The 22,364-nt window shown below is 42.7% G+C and overlaps 1 protein-coding gene across 8 annotated transcripts; it reads right to left on the reverse strand.

Annotated features, from left to right (window-relative positions):
* Positions 1–307: 307 nt before the first annotated feature.
* On the reverse strand, positions 308–22,217 carry zzz3 (zinc finger, ZZ-type containing 3). Of its 8 annotated transcripts, none has more exons than XM_074689628.1 (13): positions 22,120–22,167; positions 21,035–21,103; positions 14,255–16,201; positions 9,986–10,124; positions 8,889–9,036; positions 8,681–8,793; positions 7,902–7,973; positions 7,523–7,624; positions 6,308–6,403; positions 5,499–5,648; positions 4,195–4,329; positions 3,913–4,013; positions 308–1,970 (listed from the first exon to the last, which is right to left on the reverse strand). In XM_074689628.1, exons 3-13 carry the CDS (start codon positions 16,132–16,134, stop codon positions 1,826–1,828), a joined length of 3,081 nt encoding a protein of 1,026 aa, XP_074545729.1. In that variant the 5' UTR covers positions 16,135–16,201; positions 21,035–21,103; positions 22,120–22,167; the 3' UTR covers positions 308–1,825. The 8 variants fall into 8 exon arrangements, with proteins under 8 accessions (XP_074545729.1, XP_074545726.1, XP_074545728.1 ...); XM_074689625.1 differs by lacking the exon at positions 22,120–22,167 and adding an exon at positions 21,897–22,061; XM_074689627.1 differs by lacking the exon at positions 21,035–21,103 and having other exon boundaries at positions 22,120–22,217.
* Between the last annotated feature and the right edge of the window lie 147 nt (positions 22,218–22,364).

Genomic DNA, 22,364 nt, shown 5'->3' on the forward strand with positions numbered 1-22,364 from the left:
GTAAAGCCCAGGCTAAATCACTCTGTCTCTTCTCTTCTCCTCATTCTGTCCTCCAGCTGTGGAGGTGCTCTTTAAAGGAGAGTCACTTTATTTTATAAACCTTTTCTGATTTTATCTCATTTGATGTAAGAATTTACAGCAGTATCTTTAGACTTAAAATCAATTTGGTACTTTTTTCCCCCAATCGTAACGGATCAAGTCAAACCATCAACACCGGTTTTAGCACCAACCTCCTGAAGCACTGACTCATCTTCTATTTTCAATAACACTCCATGAACCACAAATGTACAAACACTATTTTCACATACTTTTATTTCCACGGTTCTCCTCTAGCATTTTTTTTACATTATTATTTTTTTTACATAAGAACAGACTGTTATACACAGATATTGAAGCAGGGCAGAGGGGGTGAGGGAAGGAGACAAAAACCATACAAAATGGTGTCTACTCAAGCACAACAAAATCTATGTGTATAAAATTGTTTGGGTTGTTCCACTGCGGAGGCACCAACCTCTACCTCAATTCTTTTTTAAATAGATTAATAAAAATACAATCTTTTAAATGGACCTTTTTAAAGTGGACTGCAAAATTAAAGAACTAGAGGCTTGATGACTGGATCAATAATGTGGAGGCGGGCGATGTGGGTCGAGGGAGAAGCTGTGGCCACGTTCAGAGGTGGAACTCTTCTGCCCCTCGACAAAAAAAGAAAAGATCGTTTAAAAATGGCACACAGCAACTAGCGCTGGCTACTTTTCACCATATACTTTTACACTCAACATGATCAACAACGGCACACATTGGGGGAGGAGAAAAACAAACAAAAACACAGTCTTGTGTACTTTTTCCAAACGTTCCCATTCGCCTGCAAGTCTGCCTTCAAAAACATTTGCTCTCCGTGCTGTAGTGCTTCTTGTTACACATGTTTTAGTGGAGAGAGCAAAGGGAAAGAAATACAGATGAAGGTGTGTGAAAGGTGAGGGGTTAGAGAGCAGCGTTGTGTGACAGTGGTAGGGATGGCTCCATGCTGAAACATGGCGCCCAATCAGTTTACAGGTCTGCAGAGCTTCATGTGGATCAGCAGAGCTTCCTACGGTCTGCAGCTTCAAAACACACCGACCCCGACGTCAAGTTCCACGCCGCCAAGCTTCCTTGCATTAGCCACAACCCCTGCTGAGGAAGCTGCGACTCATAAATACTCAATCTACGGATACCTAGCTAGAACATTTTTCACTCTTGCATAACATGGAGACCACACACACGCACACACACGGACACACACACTCACACAAACCACCTATGTGTATCTCAATTGATGACTTCACAGTCCACTATGACCACACATCTCCATTAGGTGGCGCTTCACCAGACTGACTGTCAGGTCTCCAGTTTGAAGCAGCACGGGGAGGTCACTGGGGGATGAGGAGGAGGAGGAGGAGGAGGAGAGGGGGAGGAGGCAGCCCTGGTGGAGTCACAGAGCTTGGGAATGTCGGTGTGCCTTCAGTTTAGTTTGTTTTTTAAAAATAGTGTATCATTTCAAATCACAGATCCATTGATTAACCTGGCTGAGGTGGAGCAGGGCCCCCTTTGTTCTGAGGAACCAACATGGCCGCCCTTAGCTTAAGTCAGGGAGGCCAGTTTACCAACAGCCCCTCCCACCAGCAGCACTGTGGTCTGCTCCGAGGCCCCTGGCTGTCTGCCTGCCTGCTGGCCTTCCTGCCTGGCGGCGGGTTAAGCGGTTATCTTGGACTTGGAGGATGGAGCCATGCACAGAGTGGCCTGTGGGATATGTGGAGAGAGCCTGGAGCTAGAGGCGCCTGCGACCCTGTCATCTGTTGGCTGGAAAGTAGTTGGGGTCCAGGTAGTTGTAGCCCGTGCTCTGCGGCAGGCAGTAGTCCCGGTCCAGGAAGGTGTCAGGCTGGTGCACTGGCTCTAAGTGATGGTTTGGCTTGTGGGTCTCTGTCTTGAACAAGCTGGAGGAAGAAAATGAAAAGTAGAGTGTCATAGTGTTGGCAGTCTGAACCACACTGCAGTAAAGAAACACAGATGTGTGTGTCTGAGGTTAGAGCAGAGAAACACTCTTTTAACCAGGACATTTAAACCTCAACAGGTACATTTTGTCAAATTGAAGACCTGACGACCAAATAATTCACTGAAAAAAAAAGACCCCGGGAACATGTTATTAGTATTAGCCAATCAGGACATATCTGATGGATCAGCATGGACTACAATAAACCTCATTAAGTTTAGATCCTCTATTTATTGCAGTGATTTTTCTTCTCAGGCTGCTACAGCAATTTTCTCCAGCCAACAGCAAAACTCTAAGTTTAAGTTTGGTACACACTACAGGATAATCAGGCTGATTTTTGTCCCAATCTCCCTCTCACGATCAAAGCCAGCAAAGGCCTGAATGTCTGATGTTTGCAAATGACATCGGATGTGATGTTCCTGTGGTGTGGGGTGTAGCAAGAGCCATTTTGTCTGGTTGGAGCTGCTCGGAAGGCCTCCGATTGAGAGATCACAGATACTGAACATGTTCAATATTTGGGTCAAAAATTCCTGAAGTGTGTGGGGCGCTCCAAGGGGAGCCGGGCAGGTACAATGAGCAAAGCCAATCAAGATGCGAGCGGACTCAGCTGACTGACTGAAGAGGAAGTAAGAAATCTATCTGTAATACTTGTGACGACTCTACTCATTTCCAACTCGCATTGTTATGCATACAACCCATATCCCCGTCCTCACCACAACTTTTTCTACAATCATTTTTCTTTTTTGTGTTTTTTTTTTCCCAAAATTTAAAATGCCGAAAACAACCATCATTGCTTGTTTACACTAATGTCAAGTTTTAATAATCAAGATTTGGAAAACTGAGTGTGAGGAAGCTGATAATCTGCTGATGAATCGATGAACACCACACACTATAAGATCAGTGGTGAGAGGTGAGAGATGTTGTGTGATCTGTCTTTTATTATCAAGTGTGTGGTCTCTATATGTGTGACGGTCTGGAGAAACCTGTAATGTGTACCAGCCTTTACCGACAGTTGGTGAAAATAAGGATTAAGGTCCATTTATACTCAGTTTACAAACAAAAATGTACACATCTGTACATTCACCAGGGGGAGCAGTCCAGAGTCAAATGTTTATGACATCAACAAATGCAAAAACAAACTTGGCGACAGTGGAGGAAGTACTGCTAATGTACCGCTTGCATAAAAGACAAAAACGGAGGCAGCGTTGTATGAGGCGGTTGTCGGTTAGGCCGTTTAATACATTGCAAAAGTTCTGCCAGTGTTAATTCTTCGTGACTCATTAGAGCTATGTATCCGGTAACAACAGCAACAGTGCCTCTACTGTTTCATGTGGCACTGCTCCGTTGGGCCCGTATCCGTAAGACACGTGCAGAAATATGGATGAAATAAACACAGAGCACAGACAGAAGGCTCTGTCTGTATCTAGTCCGTATTAAACGCTGAACATAAATGGGCCTGATCTAGTTCTGGTCGCTCACTAATAAGAGACAAAACAAATCAACGACCTCTCCTTTCTCCAACAGCCAATTAAAGCAGCTCCCCGTTACAGTGATAAATGTCAGAGGCAGAAGGTCAGACCTGCTGTCACAAATGAACTTTAGTCTCTCCTGTATTTAAATTACTCCCTACAAACCAAACTGTTTTTATGTCCCAGATACATTTTTAGTCAGCACTGAATCAGCTGGGGATCAGCACTGATCAATTCAAGACATCACAGGGTTCAGATCAGGATGCAGGCCAACAGAACTTTATGGTTTCCTTGAAATATTAAACCCTGTGTGTCCCTGTTTGAATGTCTTTACGCCTCCAAGTTTCTCTGAGTTAATAAGTGAATTTCTGGTGAACTTCATGTGAAAAGTCAAGGCTGAAGCAGGAGGACACTCACCAGTCTGAGCAGTTGGAGCAGAAATCAACCGAGTTGTCTTGCGGACAGTCCTGACAGTGCCACCGCACTCCCTGGATGGGCTCCATGCCACAAACGTCACACTGCACAAAACACACACACACCACATGTTGAGAGGAATGATGATGGAGCTGTATCAGTATCAGGACCTTTAGTTTAATGCTCTTCAATTATATGTTTTTAAAAATGTTTTCAGAGAGTATTTTGTCTTGGAGTTTCTACTCTTCGTACACTGTGAACAGGTGTTAATATGTTGAAGTTTACCTTGTAGCCTACATGCCGCACCCCGACCTTCTCTTCCTGGAACTCGTGCAGCGCCTGTTTCTTCAGTCGCTTCAGCTCTAAAAGCTCTTTGTACTCTGGCAAGTTTCTCAACTCCACAGGAATTCCCTCCTCATCCTGCACGTGAGGTAAAGGGGAAAAAAATACACACAAGTAAATGAGATACAAAGGAAACAAAAAGATAGAGGGTAGATAAGCACAGGAACAAAACAACTGTTCATGACTCTGGGGAGATGAAGCCATGACTGAGATTCTGTTTGTGTTTCTTGCTACTATTGATCTATCTTTTGTTAGAAGAATGCAAGGAAATCATCTAAACATGAATTAAGCTTTTCTTCTGAGTGGGTGGAAATTGCAATAAGCAGATTTGAGTCCAGCAGAGAGCCCAAACTGTCACATTTTGTCCCACGTTACTCGCCCCAAAAACTTTGTGGAGTTACAGGATTCACGCCTCAACACAGCACAAGAAGTGGGTCTGGTGCCACGACTTCACAGTGCTTTGCTTTGTTTTAAGCACTTCCTACTTATGTAAAATTTTCCCTCTCAGACTTTAACCAGGTTTTGGAAATCTTGCTGCTGCCGATATTTTACTCTGAACAAGCTTTTTCTTTCCTGCAAAAGCGGCCAAAGTCAGTGACTGCCTGGTGAAGTGCGAAATTATTGCGACCACGCTGGCAACACCTCTCTGACTTTATTTCATATCGGTGGTGTCAGGGGTTTAGTTAACGCTCTGATGGAGCCAGCAGCCCATGTTCTCAGCAGGGCATGGCGACCTGGTTTTATTTAAAGGTTATAGCCATCAAAGGGAAAGAAGAAAATGTCAGCTCTTGGGTAACGGCGAGCATGAGGAGCAGGGCAGTTCAAATAAAAAAGGGGCTGGCCTGGCATCCTGCTCTGATTTATCTTATTAAAATAGTACATACCCATTATGATTGAAGAAAGTGCGCAGAGAGCAGAGTACAGACGTGCATGTTCTGAGCGGTGTTAAGAGGGGGATGTAGTAGCTTGTTTTAACAGATTTAAGCAAACATGTTAGAGAAAAACAAGCTCCCTGTAGTAAAAAACATGACGCTTTTTCTGTATATCTCTAACAGGTTGCTGCCAACATAAAGAGGAGGGGGTTTCTCTCTGGATAGTAGCACAGTTTTTTACCATGGTCTCCTCTTTGATCAGAGACATGAAAGTCCAGAGAATACGAACAGTTACATGTAATCTACCAGGATGTACAAACAGGAATCAGATCTGTGAAAAAAACAGTGTGTGTTCTGTGATGCAACAGGACTGACCGAGTCCTCAGCAGACGGGTCCTGCATGCTGCCGTAAAACGCCGCCCGCTCATCGTCCTCATCCATGAAGACTGGAGGCTCATAGGAGGTGAGGAAGGTAGACGGCCTGTACAGGTGCTTGTTGAGGTGATGCTGCCTCTTGCTGGATGCCTGAGGAATACACAGAAGAAAAATGCACAGTGAGGAAAGGAGGCAGTTTGAACAAAAAATTTTTCTTTCATGTTGTAGAAGTTCATTGAAAAGCCACTTTCTGGAACTCGTTAGCTTTCTTTCTACGCTGATGACGTTAATAATCATGATTGAGCATTTGGGGCAAGAAAGAAAAGATTACTTCACTGAATTAACTGCAAGGCTTTAACTGACTGAACCATGCACAATAATAATAATAATAATAATCGCTGTCTGCAGTTCTGTTTCAAAGTGTTGTAAGAGCTTTGACTCATTCATTAAATTAAAAATTGAATAAATGCATTGATGGGATGACCAAAAAAGGGATGGTCAATACTGAAAAAATGATCTAGCATGAAAAAATATATTCTCTTGTACAAGCTGTTTCCTAGCAGTCCATGTTGCCCGCCCTCCAGTGTGTGTCCCAAGTTTGAAATCTATCTGTGGCTCCTTTCCTGCAAGTCACTCCTCACCTCACCCTGTTTCCTGCTCTATTCACTCCCCTGTCCTTTCTAAATGAAGGCAAATGAGTCACGTTTTATATGGAGTTGAAATGAATAAACAACAGCAGCTTAAAGAAACTCTGCTTCTACAAAGAAAGGTTTCAGAGACTCATAGCAGTCAAGAGGTTTGGTAAATACCTTTTTAGTGTACATGCACAGGTTGGGTGTTCTTCCAGGCACAGGAATACCAGCTTTTGTCAGTTTGATGAAGTACTTTTGAACCCGACTGGCAACCTGGAAGGATACAACAGGAAAACGTCTGCGTTAATGATTTCCAACCGAGGAACAGCTGCTTGAAGTAATTGAGGTCATGCAAATGTATCCAGGATGCAGGTACATAAAGGGGGCACAGTTATCACACGAGTCAGTCTCTGCCTTACAGCTCTGCTAAGTGCTCACTCTACACTCCTGCAGTTTAACAGCCTGTTTCCATAGCGAGGACACACATTCATCAATGTCAAGAGATGCTAACAGAAACACAGTTGACAGCAGAACAACCAGTTCAGAGCAGAGAGGGGCTAGAGTCAGTCTTGTCTTTGATGTAAAAAAAGAAAAAACATTAAAAAAACTAAAAGGCAGCAAGATTCCCAAAGCTTGAGTGTGAGTCAAGTCTCAAGTCTTTGCAGGGTGAGGAAAAGTCAAATTTCAAGTCTGGTTAATGCACAGCTTTAGAGTAACTGAAGTCAGAGTCTCAAACATAATTCCCCAGGTCTGTTTAAATATATAATAAGTTAGCTGGAAACACAATGTCAGTCAGTGTCTTTCCATGCACGCTGGGGTCTAATTAAGGTGATAGCTCAATTGTAAAATCACAGTGGGGAATCTAGTCTCATCTGTGTATACATGCAGAAAAGAGAAGTGGACTTCGGGCCAATAACATCACACTCCGGTTTCATTAGGCAGCGCTGTGTGCTTTCTTAATAAGTGAAGCTGCATGGATATCAAACCAGTTTTGGTTTACCCAAAGAAAAAGCAACATTCTATCGACAATGGCAAAGATGGATGCCGCTGTAGCTCTTTGTTTCTTACATACTTTGCATGTTTATTACTTTACATGGTGTTTGTTTGTCATGTTGGAGTGAAGCAGCCCTATTTATGATGGTCATGCACTTTATTTTCCAGGTAAAAACTGCTTGTTCTGTACACCAAGGTGTACTGAGACCTGTTGAATACAGCCACAGTTCAATCGCAACCGCATTATCTGCATGTCTCACTCAAGCTACGCTCAGTCCATTCTCTGTCTGATTAAGCTGTTTAAATGTATTTCAATAGTTCCATCTCATGCTGACCAAGCCCATAGTCTGATTTCTCAATCAAACACACAAATTTTAGTTAATCTTTCTTGTCCCTCACCTGTTTAGCTGTTCGATTGCCGAGCTCATCTGCAATCTTCTGCCATCTTCTGGACTCCACCTCCTCAGGAGGAAACTTGACAAGAAGCTGCTCCAGTTTTTTCTGTCAAATAAAAAAGGTGAGGCAAATATAAGTGTGCACATGTTCTGTTTTTCTAAATTGTTTTAATCACACAGAACTGATATCTAAAAACAGCATTTAAATCCGTTACATTATTCTGTAAATTTACCAAATCTAATTATTTAATTTCTTGTAAACAGAACAGCACATGATAATTTCCTGAACCAACAACATCAATCTTCCCTTTTCTGCCTAGTAACTCAGTGAATGACAGACTCCTGTTAGACGGAGTGTGATTTCTTACACACTTGTTACCTACCTGTTCCTCCACAGTCCACAGCTGGTTAAATGTGTCAGGCTTGTTTGGGTGACAAATCCTCCCCCTGATCATCTGTCAAGAAAAACAGGAGTGACAGCCAAGTTAAAAGACTCGCACGGTACAAAAATAATGGGTGCGCCACCATTTGAGGAGATGTGTGCACATGAACTGCCTGGCACAGAGAATCTGTCAGATTGACAGACAAAGATGTGACTGAAGATGTGTCATGGGAAGACGCTAAAAAACACTTTTGACTGACAAACCAAATCCTGTTAGAATTCAGAGGGTGTAATCTGAGAGAATGCAAATGTGGCTTCACAAAATAAACAGCAGGAGCGACAAGAATGATCAGGGAGCTGTTTGCTCAGTGCTAAACACTTGGTTCCATCTAATCCCAACAATCAATTTAAACTGAAGGGAAAGGGAGATGACAAATACCTAAACACAGGCCAAAAATAACATAATCAGAGGTGGAGGTGGAGGAGAGGCAGGCTCCTCACGTTTCCATAGATACCACCGTCATGCTCACATGTGCTGCATGCTTAACTCTGCTGGGAATCAGAAAAGGGGGGGGAACTGGGCTGTGTAGCCTGGTAATGACATGATGATTGTAGGCCAACCTGCAGGAGTGACTCACATCTACATCCAGGACAGTGTACGAGTAAAGCTCTGCACTAACGATTTCCTACGAGATGATCACAGATACGATGACTGAAGCAGCTCCTTTGTGTACGGTGTTTGTGTGTTACTGATTCTTAAGTAAGGAGTCTGAGCTTTACTTGTGTTTGCCGGCCGTTCTCCAGAGCATCACTCATGGGCAGAGAGGTGTACATGGTGGAGGACTCGCCTTCCTTCTTGGGTTCAACAGGACTTTTTGGTCGATCAGGCAAACCTAGAGAAAAGTAATGTGCAGGGTTGAGATTATCATTAACTTAAAAATCTCATGTTCACAAAGTAAGCTGAAGGATGAATTAAGTTTTTACTCACCTTGGTCAAAGATAAGCTTTAGCCGCCTTGTTTTGCGCGTCTTGTCACAGAACTCCCTCTCAAAGTCACCGAGGCCTGAGGTGTACTGCTCCCACGCTACGTCAGGGAGCTGGACGACTCGCTGAGGACACGGCAAGCCCAAATTCACCTGAGGGTCACAAGAACCACTGTCACAATGCATTAACCAAATTAACAAGGTTTGATGTGTCACATCTTGTGACACAGCAACAGTGGGAATGAAGCTGCTTTCACACATAGCATTGGCTCAACTTATATTTGCTTGCTCAGAAATGACATCAAAACTTCTTTGTTTTGCACTTTAAAAAAGTGCTTACCATCCAAATTTGGATTATGAACAAAAAAATCTAGCTCAAGAAAAGCTTCACAAAGGCTAGAAATCTGATGATATCACTAAACTTGAAGGTTATAGTAATGTTTTGGTAAATTTGTCATCTTTGACATCTGAAACCTTGATTTAGAGTCCTGTTGTTATTTTACAAAAACTAGTTCAGCCCACACTACATTTAAAATATCGGATAGAAAATGAGGTGGGGAAGGCCTCAGATACACTGAGCATTAGTGAAGGTTTAATTACATTATTCAAAAAAGCAGTTTTGATTGTCACCAGTATCATGATCTACTGAAAGTGATTTCACTTTTTTAGATTGTTGAGATAGTAAAAAAAGATCTCTCAGGCTGAGAGGATGGACAGTTTGAGCACATCCTGGCCCAGATCTGAACAGGTGCAGAACCAAACTTGTGTCAGACAGTGGAAAAGTCTGCACAATGAATTTTACAAGTTCCAAAATATTTATTCCAGTGAGGTTTTCCTCAGGCGGAAAAACTAAGAACAGGATCTTTTGTGCCATCTCTCAAAAAGGAGTTGGTGTTTACTCAGAAACACAGGCATTGTTTTGGTACTTTTTTTTAGACCTTAATGTATACAGCTGTGTAGTGCACAAATTCAACCTCTTATTTAAACTCCTTTTTCATTCGCACTTTTGCAAAACAGCTTAAATGGACTGCTCAAGGTTATTCCAAATAAGCAGACACAAGGTGTAATAAAAATCACAAGTCTGTGTCTGTTGATTTTTTACCCGTTTCTGTAGCTGCTCCACAAAGCTGATGGGATCTGCTAGTGCCTCTTTCTGCTGACGTGCCAGCGTCTCCAGGTCCAGGATGGCCTGCGTGCGCTGGGCCTCAAGAACTCCTATGGTCTGCAGCAGCCTTTGATAACTGACATGGAGGGAAGAGAGGTTAGACAACAGTGGGAGGGAGGGACTGCGTACATTATTTAACCTGACACTTGCAATGCTGCAGTGCATCAAACTTTTAGACCCCAGACCATGCATAATTCAACCACAATGCTGAGAGGCTAAACACTCGCACAAGACATAAACCATTTTACAGGATTTTTCACCTATTTTGCAAATAAAGTGTTTAAGTGGGTATGTGTGTGCAAAAAAATACTGACAGGGAATTTTGCACTTAGGGCTGCTTACACAAATACCAAACACTTTTAGAGTCACCCTTTTAGGTGCTCCAGAGTGCTCATAAAAATTCATAAGGATAAAAGAAATGAAATTACTGCAATGAGTTTTCTTCTGACCCTTAAATTGCTCTGATCTCAGACCAATGTGAAAACCTTTTGCATGACAAACACTTGGGTTTTGCAGTGCTTCAGGAGCCTCTTGCACTGCTGAAACTTGACCTTTCCACTCACACCCTCTGGGGCAAAAGAAGAACTGCAAACTGAGCTGTCAGTGACTAAGTGTGGCACTGACTCAGAGGCCTTACAGTGTGAGCAGAGAAATCTGCACAGCATCCTTTGTGGCCATAACCTCATGCAGGTGCTCAGTGAAACAGAGTGGATCAATCTCCTCTAACGGGACATGAATGAAAATCAATGCACAGGACACAATTTATTCCAAAGCTGCTGCTGCTGCTTTGAATTCCTTACGAGCAGAAAACATTCAGAATGTGTCGGCTTTGTTTAACATCACATCTCTTCATGAGCTACATAATATAAGAGTCCTGCATGGTATGATGCTCTGCTGACCTTGTGAAGCATCAGTGAGAGCTTGAGTGTGAACTGTTAATCTGTTCCTGCAGCAGTAGCACCAAACATTCTTCTGCAGATTTCCTGTTTCTGGTTCTGATTCACATGGAGACAGAAGAAACCAGCATGCCTGCAGACTTCCTCTGATGAACAGATGATCTGTACATTAGTATGTCACAGGGAAATGAGGAGGACTTGGTTCTTTTTTTCAGCTCTGAACTCCTGCCAGGTGTCTAAGGAACAGGGTTTCATTGCCACCTACTGGGCCCAAGGTCCAGTGATAAACCTGGGTGCCAAATGCTAGGCTTGCCAGAACAAAGCAACATATATGCGGTTAATCAAGGGTGGAGGATGAATTTGTGTGCATGGGTCAACATATGCTAATCTATAAGAAAGGTTCTCTTCTTTTGGCACATTAATCATGTCACCATCAAATCTCCATATTCAGCAAACTCAAAATGCCAAGTCATGCTTGCTAAAAATGACTCCTGACTGTATTGATTTGAGTGTTCGAAATTTCCCCTTATTCAGCAGAATCTAAAACTTGGCATGTAAGAGAAACTTTATCGAATTACCTCACAACACAAGAGCAGTGAAAGCTTACTCCTAAAGCCACTCTCTGGATCTAAACCATCAACCAATACAAACAAAGAGGCCTGAGCTTATGAAGCCCCCTCCATCACTCCTCCTATGAAGCTGTATCATCAATCAGCTGAGCTGCCACAGTGCAGTGAACAGTGACTGACTGAGCACAGCACAGGAGCTGTCCATGGACACAAGCTTCCAATCTTACGCGACAACAGACATCGACAGCAGGCACTGAGAACTGGTTTCCCCTGAAACAGCCCATCTTACTCAAAAAAGAGAGAACAAAGGCAATTACCTGAATAAATATAACACAGAGTCACTTCGAGCTTTTGAAATCTAAGAATTGGAAGCTGATTCACACAATCACAGCACCGGGCTGAGGGTGGAAATTAAATGCTTAAACGTGTAAATGTGAACAATAAGAAAAGAACTATTCTTAGGCGCTCGCTGATATTCCCACAATAAGTACGAGGAGGATTAAAAATAAATGTGATAATTAAACATCTCGTCTGGGCGTTGGAGGTGCAAAACTGAGATACACTTGGGTGCAAATTCAATGTTGCTTTAGACTTGTTTTTAAAAGAAATAAAATACCATGAGCTCTTTGGGGCAGAACCAGGGAGAAAAGAAACGTTTGAAGAGCTGCTACACAGTGATACAGAAAAAAAAGAGAAAAAATATTTCTCCTTGCTGAGTTTGTGTTGTGACTTTGTGGTATTATTTTACTGCTTCTGACTACTGTTTAATATAAACCATCCTAAAAGTTTGACAAAGACAAGAAACCACAAACAAGTTTAAGCTTTTTGATCAGAATAAAAACTTTTCGATTGAAATATTTACTTTTTTTCTTCACTACAAATGGCAACAAGTTGCTTAAGACATTATAGTACTCAAAGCTCTTGCAGAGATTATCAAGTTTAAACCTGAGTGCTCTTATTCTTTGTAGTGTGAACACCTTTGACTCCTGGTGTATTTTGTGCCTCACCAGTGAAGCACCAGAAATAAGTTTCCTCATTCATCTTGTCCAGTGCCTTAATATTAACGATCATTTGTTCCCTGTATGGAACCAGTAAAGTAAAGTTGTAAGGGCTGAGATTTTTGCCACTAGAAACCAAATTTGAATTATTATAATGAATTTAAAAAGCATGATCTGAAATCTAATTTAAAATTTCTGTGAATCTCTACTTGATTACTCGTCCTCACAGACATAGACGACATAATTGTTGTGCTACTGAGGTGAGACTGAATTGTAGAACTGAACCTAAATTTTCCAAACAAGACTTTAATTTTCATTCAGTTCTAGTAGCACAAATTATGGAAGAGTATTAGGGCCACCCGTGAGAAAAATAAAGAAAAAAGTCGAAATGTCGAGAAAAAAGTTGAAATGTTGAGAAAAAAAGTCGACATGTCGAGAATAAAGTCGGAATATAATGTCAAGAATAAAGTCGGAATATAATGTCAAGAATAAAGTCGGAATATGATGTCGAGAATAAAGTCTACATACAATGTTGAGAAAAAAAAATCAACATACAATGTTATTCTTGCTATTACATTCTGACTTAATTCTCGACATTTCGACTTTATTCTCGACATTTTATTTCGACTTTATTCTCAACATTTCGACCTCATTCTTGACATTTGGACTTAATTCTCAACATCCTATTTCAACTTTATTGTCGCTACTATATTCCGACTTTATTCTCGGCATTTCGACTTTTTCTCAACATTTCGACTTTTTTCTCGAAGTGCATGATGAAAAAAAGAAATCTGCCCCCTCTATTTTTATTTGTCTCACGGGTGGCCCTAATACTCTTGCGTAACAAATCTCAGTTCATGCGGTTGTTCCAGTTACAGATACCAGTTGATAAAATGCCCTCAACACAGCAAGAAAATGTGGATCAGGTACGAATGCACAGCCCCAGTAAGTCCCCATTCCTATGCTTTACCTTTTTTTTTTTTAAGTTTTTTTTTTCAGGCTTTTTATGCCTTTGCTATGCTTGATCTTTTAAACCTAAATTCAAATTTAACACATTGTTGGGCCATTCAAAATGTTTTAAGACAGCGTCTGTCATGCTGATGACGTCCAGGGCAGAAATTAAACAGCCCTACAGAAAGTCATGCTTCCATCAATATAGGGTCACTTTGTTTTTGGGTTAGAATTCAAACAAACCAACTCAGCAAAGAATTAAAGCTCAAAAGATTTTCACTGAGTGCCCAAATGTGTGTTAACAAACCAGTGCTGCAGAATTCCAAGACCCTGTCCATTTTTGACAACCGAACTAGAGAATGAAATCACTTTTTTTGTGCGTTTAAAAGTCTAAGTCAATTTGTTTTCCTTTTTTATGTTCAGTTAAATTTAACTGTTATTTTTTTAGTTTGTTTTCACTCAATGTTTTTGTTCTGGATCTAAATCCTTTATAAAAACTAAAGAGTGAAGTGTGCAGAGCTGTTTACATGCCTCCTTCCTAAACTTTCTTAGAATCTGACCTCGTCCCTCTGAGGCTCTGATGTACGCATGTTTGGCAACATGTTCCTGTCACTTTATAGGCAAACAAGTTTTCTGACAGCATCAGAATATCATCAGTACAACCCCAATCAACTCAGAGGTCTCTTTGCTTCATTGAAAACCAGAGACCAGAAGTAACCCAATGAGTCATCAACATGTTTGAGAGCGACATCAACAAAAGAAAAGAAGGATCCCTGGGGAGCTCCAACATACTCTTTGTTATGTTTAAGTGCCAGGTGGTCTGACTCAAAGTAATACACGTCAGGCTCCTCCTCTTCCTCCTCTTCTTCCTCTTCCTCCCCCTGCTCCTCAGCCTGGCTCTTTGTAAGCTCCTTGCTTTCTCCTGCCTCTTGGCCCTCCAAGAGCCCCCCATCTTCACCCCTTGCCCCATCCCCAAGATCCATAGAGACTGGCTCCTCAGTGGAGGGGCCAACAGAGTCTGAGGGAGCAGGTTCCTCCACCATAGGACAGTCCTCCTCCAACCCAACAACCACCTCCCCCTCTTCCCTCAAGGGACCATTGTCTCTGGGAGGAGAGCTGAGCTTAGAGGAGGAGGCCTTGCCACCAGTGGCTGCCCTCCTGGGTGAAGTCCTCAGGGTGTATCTGTGTTCATAGAGCTCAGAGAAAGAGGGAGGTGTGCTGGATATTAGGGGGTTGCACCCTTGCTCTGTGGGGGAGGGGGTTGTTTCTAGTGGGGGGGTGGTTTCTCCTGAGTTGTTGTTGATGTTATTGAGTGGACTACTGTTCGTGTTGTTGGTCGTGGAGGAGGTGGACACAGCAACTTCCTGCGCTGGTGTAAGCGGCCGGCCATTGGTAGCATCAGTCTCTGTCACCTGCTCCTCGTGGGCAAGACACAACGAGTCGCCCACCACATCAACCTCCACCTCCTCCACCTCCTGCTCCTTAGCCACTATCAAATCAGGGACAGGGTCCTCTGAAACCTCCTGTAATGTGAGCACAGATGAGACTGGCGATTCCCCTGAGCCAGAGACCTCCATCTGCACAGGGACAGAGTTTCTACAAGGCACAGTGGGGTCAGGGGATGAGGGAGCTCCAGCCTGACTGCCGTTGAGCAGCGACGGGCAGTTGGGAGCAGAGGGGGGGTTTGCACTCGGCTCTTCTGTGAGTGTGCAAGATTCCTCTGTTTTATTGTCTTTGAGTCCATTGGAGGCCTTGTGGGGTTTCGGGGGCTGAGCTCCCCCGTCACACTCCAAGTGGCCATCCTCTGCCTTACCCCCTTTCAGCTCACCTTCCTCTTTATTGAGGCCCGGTGAGGCTGGAGACGTGTGGGCAGAGTTCTGAAATTCTTCACAACTGTTATCTTTGCAGGGCTCTAAGACAGAGACTGGACTTTCAGATTTCAGAAGCTCCGAGTCCTCCTCGTGCCCCTGAGAATCTCCGGAGCGAGAGCACCGCTTGGCCCTTTTGATTTGAGAACAGGCATCACGTGCCGCCTTCCCTCGTTCACAGTTCTCAGGACTGATGTCTTTTTCTAAGCAAGTCACAGAGCGCTTCCTTGAACTGGTCCATTGCTCGGTCTCAGCAGAAGAAGCATTCGTGTCAGTTAACTTCCCCTGTGGCGAGCCCTGCTGTTCCCCGTCCTGCTGAGTGTCTGGCTTTGAGTCCTGTTTGTTGTCCTGCTTTGACTCCTGCTTAACTTCTTGTTTTGTGTCCTGTTTGGACTCCTGCTTGCAGTCCTCTTTTGAATCCTGCTTTGACTCCTGCTGCTTTGACTCTTGTTGCTTGTGGTCCTGTTTGGACTCCTGTTGCTTAGGGTCCTGTTTGGACTCCTGCCTAACCTCTTGTTTGGGGTCCTGTTTTGAGTCCTGCTGCCTGCTCTCCTGCTTTGACTCCTGCTTGCTGTCCTGTTTCGACTCCTGCTTGGATTCCTGCTGCTTGGCGTCCTGCTTCGTCTCCTGCTGCTTGGAGTCCTGCTTCTTCTTAGGCGAGCGGGCCCTCGGTAGTGGAGACACAGAAGTCTCCTCTGGCTGGGCGATGCTGCGGTTCCTGAGGGTTCGGCCACAAAAGTTCTCATCCAATCCATTGAGCCCCACTGACGACCTTGTGACACGCGAGGATCGGGACGCGGCCATACTACGGCGTGTGCCTACAGTCTCATCATCCTGGTGCTCTCTCTTCTCTGCAGCAGAATGTGGGCACCTGAAAACACACACAGGCAGAAACAAGCACTTCATTAAATTGAAGTAACCAGTGAAAAGTGCAAACCTTTAAAGCTCAATGATTACACCACAGCACTACCTTTGGCACTTCCTCTGCAGCTGCTTTAAGTGTGATTGGATTAAATTGCCAGCAAAGCTAAAATTTAATGCATGGATGCACCCTGGGGTGTTTAAAACAATGCCTTCACCAAAAGGCCTTTGTTGCTACTGCTCCAATCATTTCTCAGCTCACACCAGAAGGTATTGATTTCTTCTTAACCATACCTCAGCAAACCATCTGTCTTAAGGTAAAACTACATGTCTTTTTCCAGGCCTACAGACTTTTTACTGGCAAAGTATTTGATCAAATTCTTCTCCCTGTCTTTATAATAAACCAAAAAAAAACTTTACTTTTTGTTTTCTTTGAATGGAACAGCCCAGAAGCTCATTTATATATGCAAGGTAACTCCAGAGAAAAAGTCCCTACAGGCAGTTTCAGCAATGAAAAGCCTCCAAAACTGTCAGGCATTTGTCAGCAGTAAAGCTAAATTAAATGAAATAAACAAGCCATCACACAGAGTGTGTGTTTTCTGTTTCAATGAAAGCCTGTTTACATCTTCACTGCAGAGACTACAGCTTATTGTGTCACACAAAAAATATATATGTCTCTACTGGTTGACTGATTTCTGACACAGATGCTAACAGAGTAATTCACACACCCAAGTCAGCAGAGGTAACGCTGCAAACACAAGGTTTTCATGGCACACTATGGACTGTTTATCTCTCCATAACAGGTGTGCCAAAGCACCAACAGGTTTCAACTCATCTGAACGTACAAAAAAATGAAATTCTCTGACAACAAGAATCCTACACAAGGCTTAGAGGCTTAGAGCGAGGCCAACCATAGGAGCTTAGGACATGACGATTCACTTCCTGACACAATTTAGGCACAACAAAAGCCTCCCCCAAAATTGCTCTGCGTGTCGCCTGAGCTATCCCACAGATGAAGTATATTACTGTGCGTCTAAAAAGAAATCCTGGCTTACAGTATGAACTGGAAAATAAACACAATCCAAACGCTACCAGGCACTGATAAATAGTCAGCTTAGGATATGTTTCTCTTTTCTCAGTAATTCATTTCACAGATGCACATCCAATGTAATCTAGGTCAGAAGATTCATTATAATTTCACTCATGTAAACACTTTACCCCATCAGCAAATATCTCACTATGCTTCAGACATAATTTAAGCGTACACAACTCCAATTTCAGAGCAGTTTCACTTTGCTTTGGGTGTTCATCAATGTGAAGAGTTGCAGTTATTAAAACAAATTTTTCTTTTCTCACAGATTATACCAATCAAAGCCCTTGCTTTAAAGACCAGGTCATGAACGTAATTTTAACACAGCCCTAAGATTCAGTAATAAGTGATTAAAGGATAAGTTCGGTTAATACAGCTTTTTACATTGTTTATAAAATGAAGTGGAACAAAATACTCACCCAGAAGGCTTTCCTGATCCAAGCAGTGCTTCGGGAGATGTTTAGATCCAAAATCGTGCAGCGGACGTCCGTATAATGGGATCCATCGGGGCATAGACAGCGCTGCTCCTAAAACTGCATTAATCGTCCAAAAACTTGTGTTTTTCACCAATATTCCATCATGGTCCGCTCCGGGTTAGTCCTCTGCTGCAGTCTGTGTCACTCCAGACGGCGCTGTGTGGCTGTACTGACCTCTGAACTGACAAAGACTTTGTTTACATTTGCCCCTCCGCGCGTCGTCATGTAGCCTGCCGTCTTGCCCTGAAACAATGAGCCGCACTGAGCATGCGCGGAGGGGCAAATGTAAACAAAGTCTTCGTCAGTTCAGAGGTCAGTACAGCCACACAGCGCAGTCTGGAGTGACACTACTGCAGCAGAGGACTAACCCGGAGCGGACCATGATGGAATATTGGTGAAAAACACAAGTTTTTGGACGATTAATGCAGTTTTAGGAGCAGCGCTGTCTATGCCCCAATGAATCCCATTATACGGACGTCCGCTGCACGATTTTGGATCTAAATATCTCCCGAAGCACTGCTTGGATCAGGAAAGCCTTCTGGGTGAGTATTTCGTTCTACTTCATTCTATAAACAATGTAAAAGCTGTATAAACCGAACTTATCCTTTAAGTTTTCTGTCTGCTTAAAAACATGCAGCTAAATTAAGTTGGTTGAAATTTTGAGATCACATCTCAGGGATAAAAAGAGATTTCTGTCCTGGTAAGAATACACACATTCATTCCCTAATTCCAGGGAAAAACTCCCAACCAGGCCACACACACACAGACACACACACACACAAGTTGCCATTGAAGTCTCCTCTGGCTCTGAGCTTCAAATAATAAATCTAACAGAGCACAATAAAAAAAGAGACATGGTAAAGGTTATATTAAAGTGACATTCAAGGGGAAATGTTTTCACTCAGTGTCCTGTAGGAGATGAAACATAGAGGAAGACTCCTCATGCTGGGGACAGAAATGATAGCATCAATTAGCTTTGTGGCCATGCTCATTTACATTAATTGCAAGTACATCAATCTGTGGGCCGACCTCTGTCAGAACTGATTTAAAAGCTCCTTGATGCCTTGCTTGGGACAATCTCTTCCCTGTCCTACACTGTGCTAACACAGCAACAACAAAGCCAGAGGCTACTGTGGCAACAAATACATTTTGATCATTTTTTCTTCAGGGGGGCAGCACACAAGTCACCTGGAACAAGCACTACCACATGCACATATTCCTCTCACTCCTCTTCAGACTCCAGCTGAGGAGGCTAATGTGATTTGTCCAAGCAGAAAATAAGAGACAGAAAGAAAGGCAGCAGAAGGGGAGACAGGTTATTCAGACTGAGCGCTCACCCTTACCCTCAAATCAACAAAACTAATTAAGTCTGCTCATAGGAGATGCCCTCAAAAAGGAGAAAACTAATCACCCTACAAAATGATAAGAGCAGCAGTTTTTGGAATGAATTGCTATCTGTAAATTTTACTCACTTTTTAGTGTTCTAATAATTAACACATTGTTGGCAAAGCTGGAACGACTTCACTCAGGGATTAAAATAGAGTTTAAGCAGGCCTGCATGTGCAAAGTGAAACTTTACTATCCATGAGTCAAACATTACAATGGAAAAGTGAAAACTGAAGTTTATGCTTTGATTTGGTTATTCTAATGCAGAACACACCAGACTGTGGTACAATGAGCTAAATGTTGTGAACTTGTGGTAAAGGATGGGAAGCTTTCTTTGTGTTCCACTTCACACTGTTTAAAGCCAAATTACCATCAAACTTCAAATGATGGAAGCAGACTCCTTGGCTGGAAATGTCAAAGGTATTAAATCCTATAAAGCCCCAATTGTCTCCATTAAATCTGGGCATAACTGTAACTTATAAAGACTGTTTTAAAGGGAAAAATTATATACTCAGTGTTTCCGCCGCTGCATAAATCCTGGCAGTATTGATTATTTTACCACTTGGTATTCTCTTAGATGCAAGTGTAAACTATTATCTCTGTGTGTCAGGGATCCACAATAGTATCAGCGTATCGGTGTCAGAAGATGAAAGCTGGAAAACTTCATTTTTGGTAACAACAGAAATGAAAATGTTGGTCAAATTAAAGAATTTTGAAGTTTTGGAAACAGACCGCAAAATAGCTATTCATTTGATGTTCATGTTGCTGATGCAAGAGAGAGCAAAATATTAATACAGCAAATTAAGTTTTGCATTTCGGAAACCATCATCCTAAATGGTGCCACGATCAAGAAGTAATAAAGTACCTGTCAAGGGTGTACCCCAACTCTGGCCTGACACCAGTGGGCTCCAGCCTTAGTCAAAACCACCAAAAGACGATGCATTTTCAGAGTGGATGGACAAAAATTCTGCTTCCTAACTCTTTGTCTCTTATTGTACTACTCTCACTAAACACAGCACTTACAACCTCTCAAGCTTGGACAGTGTTCCAGATTAAGAATCTGATATAAATAACAACTCCTTGGTTGCACCTGTAATAACTCATGTCACCGCCTGGGTCATGATGTCCGATGAGAGGTCAAAACTAGACATTGCTTTGCTTTATGGGGTCAAATGCCAAAGAGGCTGAAAGCGCTGCTTTAGATCACAAATAAGCATTTGATATATGTTTGCTGCTTCCTGCTGGTGAGTTCATGACGGAAGACTGCAAGACTCTGCTACTGGGTTGAAGAGAGAGCGTATATATCTGTGCCTGTACTTAAACACAACAACTATACAACTTTTATTTACGAAATACAAGACAGATTCAATTTTAAATGGGACATTTCAACGGGTATCAGTTGGCCCCATGTGAACTTTGTCTACTTTGCAGCAGTAGGTTTTTAACACGTTCATTAAAGATACACGCGGTTTAATATGGCCACTGATTCAGACAAGGTGGAAAAATTACAATTGACCCTAACTGGCGAGAGCTTAATCATCAATTTCGGGGGCGGGAATGTCAGAATATTTCAGAGAAGCGACAGGAACAGCACCCATGTGTAACTGTTTTCTCAATCAAACCACTTCCTGTTCTTTACTAAGCGCGTGTTTGGTTGGCAAGTTATGTTAGCACGTGCTGGTTGCATTACGGTTACAATGACAGACCAGTAAACGTATACATACACACGGTTCATTTACCATAAAAAAAGAGGAGACTATTTCGTTAAGAATGTAACAGCTACACAAAATAAAACACAGAAGTGTAGTGTGAGACTTATCTTACGGAACAGATATCCTACTTAGGTTTGAGATGAGAAAGTTGTTTAATAACAAACACGCATCTCTTGTACCTTTTTTCAGTTGTGCTGGAGTGGTTAACTAGGTTCCTGACCTGTAGTTCAATACTTCCACAGGGCCTACTGGCAACAAAAAATCCACGGAGTATGTGTTAGTATACATACCGATGAGAATCGCTCAAATCCCAACATCCCAGCTTATCAACTGCCGTGTGCTCAACATGGGCAAAGTTGGAGGTTGGAGGATGCTGTTAACCCGAGATTAGAAACCGCTGCAACTGCACGTGCCGCCGGCTAAGTTAACACTAGTTTGTAGCAGGTGAACTCAGAAGTTCAGGATTTAAACTCCAAGCACACACTCATGCATAACGACCCAGCAAGCTAAATGTTAGCATAAACCAACTTCCAAGCAAACGTTACTTGACCTAGCCTGCCGTTAAGCGGGCTAACCTTAGCAAACTAACTTACCGTTAGCTTTCATGGTTGAATATTCAACATTAACGCTCAATCTACCAAACTGCAGACTGTTGCGCCCGTGATATTCAAGTATTACCTCTAACGTTAACACTGGACGAACAAGTACGCTACAATCTAACCAAGCCAGTTTCTGTTTTCTTGCAAGCGACTTGTTAGCCAAGTTGGCTAATGTTACCTCTGCTAGTTGTTCTCGGCTAGTTTTCCAGTTAACTGCATCGTGCAGAAAAGAACCGATTTCAGCCGGAGTCCCTCTAGTAACGTTAGCATACTACACGCTAGCTACATAAGCACAATAACTGATGCAGAAATATGTCTACCAGTTACACAAATACTAACACATGGAAACTTAACACTGTCTTTCGCCGAGGTTTGCATTTCAACTCTTACGTGTAGGCAGGAGTAGCATGGTTAGCAACCAAACAGTACAACGGTTGGTTACCAGTTAGCAGCTACGGCTAGCTGCAGCAGCCGTCTATTAGCTAGCCAAGCTAGCTGATTGTTCCGCGCATAACTTTGCCGATGTATTTGTGTACTTCCAATAATGCCGGTCACAGGCATTTTTGGTGGGCTAATAAATTCAGCTTTTGCCATTTGCTGTACTACACACACTGAACTGAATGTACACTTCTAAATAGCGTTTGTAGCTGAAGAATTACACATACCTCACTTCCGTAAATTTGCTGCACGTTCGGCCGCAGCCATGTTTTCAATCCAGTCAACTAGTCGGGGTGTGTGAGCCAATTCAACCGCGCTCGTGAAAATTCAACACTATACTATACATTCTTCTGTCTACCAAGATTACTTTATTTAATATACTGTCGGAGAAACCTTTTCTGAATTAATGGCTGTTAATTAAGGCTTTTACATTCCATATGTGACTTTTCATTTCCAGTTTACCTCCCCATCC

The sequence above is a fragment of the Halichoeres trimaculatus genome, unplaced genomic scaffold (genome assembly GCF_033239565.1).
Source record: "Halichoeres trimaculatus isolate MK-OKI-2021-1 unplaced genomic scaffold, fHalTri1.1 fHalTri1_scaffold_15, whole genome shotgun sequence".
Taxonomy (NCBI): domain Eukaryota; kingdom Metazoa; phylum Chordata; class Actinopteri; order Labriformes; family Labridae; genus Halichoeres; species Halichoeres trimaculatus.